Genomic DNA, 9,344 nt, shown 5'->3' with positions numbered 1-9,344 from the left:
GTGTGTGTTTGTTAGTGTGTGTGTGTGTGTGTGTGTGTGCGCATAAAAGTGTGACAGATTGCTTTTGTGCCTGTGTGCTTCCATCAAGTGCCACGTTGTGTGTGTGAGAATGTGTTTCTAAATCTGAACATCCACCTATACATACATGTCTTTTTATGTGCTTATGTGTACTGATGTGTGTTGATGTGTGTGTGTGTGTGTCAGAGTGAGGACTCATACTGCAACAGTTCATACAGCAGGGGTCCGTCACGGTAGCGGATGCCCACAGCGGCCGGCGTTATGTACTGCAGGATGTTTATAGTCCTCCGCAGGCGCCTGTCTACGTAGTGGGCATCCCATGCTGGATAACGCTTCCTGGGCATGTCGATCTTTATAAGCGGGCCCTCGGGCTTGGAGGTGGGGGGCGCTGACCTCACCTGGAAGACGGGAAGACATGTCTCGGCCACATCCTCTTCCGTCTGTGACTTGGTCATGTGGGCCGGGGTGGGCGGAGCGGTGGGCGGGGCTGACGGAGGCAGGGGGAGGCCCCAGAGCAGCTGGGCGCAGCATGAGGAGGCGGGGCTTGGCTGGAGGTGGGCGCTGGCGGGGTGCAGGAAGCCGTAGTACAGCAACATGACCAGGACACCGCCGGCGAATGTCAGGTAGACGCCACACAGTGCTGGGACAGCGTAGGAGTCGGTCAAGACTGGATCCCTGTAGGCATACCTGCAAGCAAGTGTCTGTGCTTATGTAAAATAATAAATCACTTTACCCCACACACCTGTCATATGTTCTTACTTTATACTGAAATGAAACAATGTCCTTCAGCATGTCCTCACATTCTACACACATCTGAAAATCCAGTTTCAAAGCCAACCAATTATTAATCTGTCTCCTAATACTTTCTGACTTCCATAGCCCAAGCTGTTGGTTCATACTGAAGAAGTCAATCTTTAAAAGCTGGTAGTTGTTAGCAAATGTTACTCACACAGGAGTAAACAGTATATTTGTTGGGGACTATTTTGAGCGGCGTATGAATCCACATTTGTTGCTCTAGCGATTATTTCTGGCAGCAGGACGGTGAGTATGGGACTGAGCCAAAATGAACTACAGTATGTACGTTCGGCATATTGAAGGAACATGTCAGCCAGTGCAACAGCGTGGCTCAGCGATGTGTTTTTAATAGTTTTTGTGGAGCTCTACGGCACAGAGGAATACGATAAATCCAGCTTTGGATACACACACAATACTTTTTAGTAGGATACAGTTATTGTTGGTTTTGGTCTTTACATGTAATTTGTTTACAAAAATGAAGTCAGTGCCTTGATAAGACCTTCTAAATCCAGTTTTAACCACCTAAAATGACATTTAGAGGTTTTATCTGCATTGCTGACAACATTTATACTATTAGAGTTCATTACAGTGTAAATTTATACAAAACATTTAGGATCTCAGCAAACCAACATCCTCAGGAAACAGGTTTTGGAATAAACTCCTAGTTACCTTAGGGAAGCTGGCTCCCTTGTGATTTTCAAATCCACATTTGAAACCTTGCCTCTTCGAGGGTGTATAACTTCATAATTTTGATTAAACCGTCTCTGCAGTGTAGGATAGCAGCACTTCAGGCTTAGCTTAGGTATAGCTAGATTTTACCATAGCTTTAGTTTTTGCAACAGTTAAGGTTTACTGTCCACTCACATTGACTTGCCTCAGAAGACTTTCTTTGAATCTACTATATATTATAGGTGTTGTTGTATGTTTGAGGGATTTTTAGGTTTTTCCTTCATGATATTATATTAGTTGCATCCAGGTTCTACTGGGTTTAACTCACCACAGCCCAGTGAGGATGGTGTTCTCGGCCAACACCACGGTGTAGTAGGCCACCATTCTGTATCTCGTTCGGCCCTCCTTCACATTAAACCAGCAGAAGATGTAGACGATGCCGACCACCATATTGAAGAGCACCTCCTCCCACTTGGACATGCAGAAGTCGGTGCCTCCGTGCACCACCCAGAAGGCCATGGCGCACCAGTGGACCACTACAAAGATGCCGAAATAGATGTGAAAGAGGGAGGCAAAGAGGGCAAGTGAGAGGACGCGGGAGGAGATGGTGAAGAGGCGCCAGAAGAGGTGCAGCAGCGCCCCGCGGTAGCTCATGCTGCGCTGGTCGTCACGAGAATCCCGCAGGAGTTTGTGGTAGGAGGCCAGAACCCAGGCGAGAGACAAGAGGGAGCCCAGGGAGGAGATGCCTACAGAGAGAGGAGTGAATCAAGGTTCGTGAAACAAAAAGTACATCAGAGCAAAATTATTATGAGTCATTGGGGGTGTTTTGTGTAATAATATGAGCACATCCTTAAATACGAAGTAGAGTGTGACACGACAGAAACATTTGGCAATGACGCTTAATGGCATGAGTCTGAAATATAAAGTTATTTATAATGTCCCAGCTGCTGTGTGCATCCACCCCCTGTTCTAGTCACATATTTGCATTAAAGTAAAAGGTGTCCCAAAACTCTAGAGTAATAGGGATGAATAACACCAGTGGGTGGCCGCTTAGATGATACATTTCCTGGATGAATAAGGAAGAGGAGGCTGATGGAGTTCGGCTAGCACTTCCCCCAAACACTTGATGATGATGATTGTTCTTTCTTCCTGGAGCCTACCTGAACAAATACACTGTGTGAAAATCCAAAAGCAACACCATCTGCAGCCACAAATTACTGAGCATGATGTCTGCAAATTGCTAATTACTGTTTGTGCAGCTGTTGATTTGTATGTGCTTTGTGGGCTACATAAAAACATGGTGTTGGGTCTGCCTATGTGGCAGGGTGTTGGTAGTGTTCATGCAGTCCACCCGGCGTAACCTGTGCTCCACCTACACTGCAGCGTCTCGGCTCGGTTCTCCTGGATCATGATGCAGAGCTGCAGGACCAGCTGAGGCGCAGACTCCAGGAAGGTCTCCAGCAGCCGCAGCATGTTGACGTCCGCGTACTCGAACATCATGGCCCAGTACCAGCGCCGCTGGTGCTCCTTCTGCCGTCGCGACATGATGCCCAGGTACAGTGTCCTGATGTACCTGCAGGTAAGACCGCTAATTAATTATAGTACAATACATTTGTTTTATCATTCATTTTCTTTCTCGCTCATTCTGTCTTTTGGCTGCTTGTAATTTGGGTTTTAAGAAGTTCACTGATACTATGATCACTAATCCCTGATAATCTGACCAATTAATTAGCTACTGTTTCAATAAATGTCATTTTTTAAAACAACATTTGCTTTCTTCATCACATCTGATAACCTGAATATCTTCTGGTTTGGTAAAAAAACTAAATTATTGTGGCCATTTTCACTATTTTCAGGAAAATAATAAACAGATTGATCAGTTATGAAAAGAGTCAACAGTTGTAGCCCTGATGCAGATGGTACAGTGACAGGTACCCAGATGAAAACAGCTTGCTTGTTGAAAAAATGGTGTATTCAAATTGTGTAGCTGTTAACGGCTCACCTGAATCACGGCTAAACAAATGTTCTACTTGGAGATATACACGTGTTGTTCATTAGAAGAAGTCAGACATCCTGTAAAATGTTGCTATCAAATGAAGTGTTTTTCACTTAAAAGGCTTACAACACGCACTGTTTGACAATGTTATGTTAAAGGTACCCCTTTAATGTTAATTATCTGATTTTAGTGTTTGAGTTTCCATTAAAAAAATAATTCTAATTCAACACTGTGGGCAGCAGAATTAAAAGTCCTGGCTGTCAGATCTTAAAACTCATCAGCCAAAGTGAAAACTTAGCAGTGGGTAACCGCAGCAAATACTCATCAATAAATGAACTTGAATGAACCTCTCACTGCCCTCTCTTTTGCTTAACTGAACTTCTCCTATAAATATGTTTGAATTTTATTACGGTCTGATCATTGATGGAACCTCTTCATGAACAAGAGTTTCATCCATACATACTGAGTGGGTTTCTAGATATGGAAAACTACAGTACATGTGGGTGGGATGTAGGCAGTGATTTTAATTTAAAAATGCCTCAGGGCACTCAGAGTGCACGCGTGTGTGTGTGTACGCACGTATGTACTTGTGTGCAAATGATTTCCTCCTGCTTTCCCTGCGTGTGCATTACCGCCGTACATGCATGGGTGTCATTGCGTGTGTGTGCTCCTACATTATGCATGGCTCTGTATGTGCAGCTATTACTGCCATCTGGTTTGAAACATACAAGCTTAATTCACAAAACATAAATAATGCACCATCCATAGGAAAACGCCTACATGTGCACGCACAGAACTCATGTGTTGTTGGAAAAGGCTCACGTCCGTCTGGATTGATGCGGAGGCCGGGCATAAGCAGGCACTTATGCTGCCAATCATGGGAGCACTCCTTGCTAATTAATGAACTAGTGGCACGGTAAGGAGAGGGGCGTGAAAAGTCCAATGTGGACTGCTTTTCCCAGCCCACACTTGGCGTGTGACACTCAACAGAAAGTTTTTCACATCTTTATTCTGGAAATGGAGTTCTCACTGCATTGTTAATGTGTGTGTTTTTATATTTTATGTACAGATGTCCTCTCTGGGCTTACTTTGCAGAAACATGGTTGCATTGGCTCATGACCCCTTAAAATAAATGGTGTTATTTTCTTAAATTTTGAGCTCCAATATCAGTATCAGGTGCCGATTACTGACCTAACTCACATATTGGATATCCAACTGACATCAACAATCCAGATTCCATTTTATAAACACAGTAAAACTTCAATTAATAGCCCAGGCTTTTATTATTCAACCTGCCTTTATTTGGAACAGGCCTCTATATGGGACAGGCCTTTAATTCCTTTTGCATGAAACTCTTGCTCAGCAAAGTTGGAAATACTGATTTAAACCAAGATGAATATTAAAAATTGGGCTGCTGAATAACATATCAGTCACAAATCACTCATTTAATCATTTGATACTTTGGTGCTCATGGTTTCTGTAAAATGAACTGAAGGATTGAATCAAACCAATTTAATGATGCGTCCGTATTGACAAAAGTTAAAACGTTTGTATTTGAGTAGGCGATCTAAGCAGCTTAGACCTGGTGGGATTTAACATGTTTTATACATCCAAAGAACTTCTATTAAATTCAGATCAGACCTCTAATTGGGACCCTGCTTTTAATTTAAGTTCTACGGTATATAATAACGCAATTTTGAACCCCATAGACAGTCTCCCAGAATTCTATGAGTTAGACGCGAAAGTTGTGCTACAACAATGCTACCAGAATCCCTTATTTCACAAAAGATTTGAGAAAATACCCCAAAAAAGAAGTAAATTTAGCAGCAGAACATTTTCTATTCTTCCTTCTATCCCATGAATCATCTCACAAGCTCCTCAGATTTATCCTGTGAGCCACTGGAGGGGTCCCGATCCCCGATCAATGCTGTACATTATTGAATTTACACTAAAACGTGAAAGTTATCCTCCCCGACTTCCTGTGTTTTTATTGACCCTCCAGGGCCGAGAGCCGTCCTATACATCCCGACCTATCCTTATTACCCTTCATATGCCAATGCTGCTAAACAAACCAGTTAAAGCTGGTTTAATTGATCTTTTTAGCTTTAAAATAAGACGCAAACACCAACATGCTGTTTGTCCTTGACTCAAGAACAATGAGAGATGAATAACCAGCATCATTTCTTTGGCTTCTTTAAAATCTATAAACAGGAAGTCCTTGTATTTGCGTGCAGGTCAAGGTTTGAGGCTTTACTGCGCAGCGTGGACGGCGACCCTGACAGGCACTTAACGCCTGGACATGGAGGGATGTGGTTTCAAACCATATGTACCGAATACAGTAGATCTTCCTACCCCTTCCACCCTACCCCCATCACTCTCACTCCTCCTTTCCCTCTCTCGCTCTCTTTCTTCTCCCCTCCCCCTTCTACTCACATTGTGCAACCCTTTCTCCCTCCTCCATATCCTTCCTCGCCCCTCCTTCTCTCTCCATCTCCAAGCGATCTGTCTCAATCAGGCCGTACCATTTCTTCAGCTGTACAAACACTACACCCCCCACCGCGCTCCCTTCTTCTTCTCCTTCTTCCTTCCCCTGCCCCTCCACTTCCTCCAGGTGGGCGAGTCCATTATGCAGGCTGTGGGGGGTGATTACTGGGTGGGGTGAATGGAGGTATAGGAGGAATGTGTATGTGTGTGTGTGTGTGTGTGTGTGTGTGGGGTAGATTTAACCCTACAACCACAGAGAGGCTGGAGCAGAGGAGCTGAGTAGCACAAAAGGATGTAAACACACACACACACACACACACACACACCTACACACACATACTCATTACTCTACTCTCCCCGCTGTCCACCCAGAGGCAAGAGGACACCATTAAGGAGTCTTTTCGGGGAGGGAGAATGAGCACTGTCCTTGTTTAGAGGGCTAGGAGGCAGGAGACTATCTAGCGCACTCCTGCTACTACTACTACTACTTCTGTTGCCAACGCTACACACACACACACACACACACACACATGCACAAGCAAACACACACACATGCAAGTATATGAAATCATGAGCCAGGAGAGCAAGGAACCTACAGTGTGTGTATATAAGAGCAAGAGGGTGCATTTGTGTTTCTTGTTTTCTTTCCCGCCAGTGCTTTTAGCACTACAATTAGCACCTACCCATATCCAACTGTGTGTATTTGTGTATGGTGTTGTGTGGTGGTGTGGGTGTGTGTGTGTGAGGGAAAAGAGAGAGGGAGGGACGGAGTGAGATAGAGAGGGAGATGTGTTGCCAGAAGCGCAGATGCTTTTCCTCTTTGTACTCTCCATGCATGCTGACACTCATGAGAAGAGCCGTGACACCGTTTTTTCCACTGGTCACACACACACACACACACACAACAACACACACCACACACAGAGTCCTGACTCCTCTGTTGTCCAACTGAAGTGAAGAACAGTGCTGAGATGCTGTCCGTGGTGCTGAAAATGCATTCAGCACCACGGACAGCGTCTCAGCACTGAGGATGGGGATATATGAGGTACTAAAGAGTGTGTGTAGGCTTATTGTACTAACACTATGATTGCTACAGTTGTAGTAGGTATTGTCAGTGACTTGTACCCCTCTCAGCCATTAATTCAGTACAGTATGAGTTGCAGAATTTCATCCGGTGACCCAAAAAAGAAAAGAAACTCAAAAAAAGTTACAGAGTTTGACTGTGAAAGTGGGATCACTGTCTCTCTGACTGTCTCTCTTCATATCTGTCTGTCATTCTCAGATAGTAACTGAAGCGCTGGGGAGGTCACGGAGAGCCTTTCCCTGTCCTCCTCTTGCTCTTCCTCTCCTGCCTGTCAGTGTGAAGCAAGCTTTGCTCTCTTCTAGTAACATTGAGTAAGACACTCCGCTCTACGCATTAGCAACATTAAGTGTGTGTGTGTGTGTGTGTGTGTGTGTGAAAAAGGCTGAGTGAGTGTGTGTGTGAGAGAGCGAGAGGAAGAGGTGACAGGTTAGTATCAGGTGTGTGTTTTTGTTTGTGCCCTCCCTCCTACCTCCACACTTGTCCCAGCTGGAGGATGTGTATGATGGCCTGCCACAGCCAGATGGTGGCCAGCTGCAGGCGGTCCCTGCCGGGATACAGGCACCCCAGAGCCACCGCGCCCCGCTTAGTCAGCCCCTCCACCTCCCCGAGCCCCCCGCCGGTGTAGTCCTGCACGAACCAGCGGAAACTCAGAATCTGGACCAGCACCGACGGCACCAGCACGAAGAAGAGTGTGAGGCCGAACCAGAGGTAGTCCTGCCTCTGATAGTAGTCCACCGCCAGGCAAAGGTCCGTACCAACGTCCCAGAAGAAGACGAGGAGGGCGAGGATGATCCAGAGGCAGTCCAGCCACAGCTGCTCCCGGGGCGGGCAGTGAGTCTCCCGGATGCCGACCCCTCCGACCGGCTGGCCCCCCCCGAGCAGGGAGCCGAGACTGAGCGGCAGCCCAGTAGAGGCGGAGGTGCGGCAGCACTGAAGGAGTGTGGATGCCGCGGAGTCCAGCGGCTCCTCGTTATCAAGTTACCGTAACAGACCTTGAGAAGCGAAAGGCTGCCGCCGCCGCACCCGACCCCGGCTTTGCCGCCGTCCGACTGCGCGGCCATGTTCCCCTTCCCGCTCCTGCCCTCCTGTGAAACGCACGACAACCGCACCGTTGTGCTTGCTCGCGGGGCGCGGATACCACGTCACTTCCCAGATACCTGCTGTCCCCTTCCCTCTCGCGCCGCGGCGACTGCTGTGTCTCTGTGCCCGGGGCGCGAGGAGCCATCAGAGCCGGCGGCCGCGCGACGGCGGCTCCTCTTCTTCCTCGTCCGGTCGAGACACCGCCACCGGGCGCTCGCGAGCAGCAGCAGCAGCGGAATCAGTTCCCGATGTAGTCCAGCAGCCCTGCATCATCCCGTCCTGCGCGCGCGGTCATCTAGGGCGACGGGAGGCTATGACGTAATGCATCTCCCGCTGTTCTTAAGACGTGTGTGTGTGTGTGTGTGTGTGTGTGTGTGTGTGGGCGCGCGCCGGACACAACTACTCTGTCAAAACACGACTCGCGCTAATTATAAAGGCCCCGTGGCAGTCAACGGGGAACCCCCGACTCCCGCCTCTCATCCCGCCCGCCTCATGCGTGCATGTAATGCATTCCCGCATAGAGATGTCGTTCATATATACGCAGCATATGCTCTGAGCTCCAGCGTCCCCCACTCCCACTTTCTCTCTCGCACTCTCCAAACTCCGCCCTCTACCGATAACACCTTAATCCCCGAACACATCTTTGCACGCAGGCGGCGCACGTGCACGCGCGGCAGCTGTCTATAATGGGTCGTAGCAAAAAAACCACTGCGCTGTACAGGACAACAGTGTGATTGTTTTTCCAATAGACACAGTATACATAATACCCATCTTGAACCAATATAATGAGTTCCACGTCTGACATTCATCTCTCCATCAACTCAATCCATGCTTTCCTTCCACTTCAATCCTCTCTCTGCTTGTCTCCTCATCTCATCCTCCATATCCCTCGTGGCTGACTGCCCTGTGGCTCTGCCAGCCTAACAGCCGTAATCATATGGTGGTGCCAGTGTGTGTGTTTGTGTGTGATCCCTGCTAGGCAAGCATTCAGGATTTAGGAATGTGAGAAACTGGGATGGACACTGTGTATGTGTGTGCGTGAGAGGAGGGGGTAGGAACTGAAGGAGCTAGAAAGCTGAGAGGAGAAAGAGGGATGGATTTAGGAATTAGAAGAGGGATGAAAGGAGTGTGTGCATGTGTGTGTGAGAGAGAGAGGAAAGACGGTTCATGCTGTTCCAAAGGATGAAAAGATTGACAGGAAGAATGCAAGAGAGAGGA

General features: G+C 47.3%; 1 protein-coding gene across 1 annotated transcript; it reads right to left on the bottom strand.

Annotated features, from left to right (window-relative positions):
* Nucleotides 1-200: 200 nt before the first annotated feature.
* Nucleotides 201-8,107, bottom strand: LOC118339826 (XK-related protein 6). Its single transcript, XM_035677594.1, is given in 5 exon segments — nt 201-705; nt 1,811-2,228; nt 2,859-3,055; nt 7,516-8,024; nt 8,027-8,107. Coding segments are annotated over 5 exon segments (1,710 nt in total).
* Between the last annotated feature and the right edge of the window lie 1,237 nt (nt 8,108-9,344).

The sequence above is a fragment of the Morone saxatilis genome, unplaced genomic scaffold (assembly GCF_004916995.1).
Source record: "Morone saxatilis isolate NCDOM2014 unplaced genomic scaffold, NCSU_SB_2.0 Contig6, whole genome shotgun sequence".
Lineage (NCBI taxonomy): Eukaryota > Metazoa > Chordata > Actinopteri > Moronidae > Morone > Morone saxatilis.
This window is presented reverse-complemented; position numbering and strand designations above follow the sequence as displayed.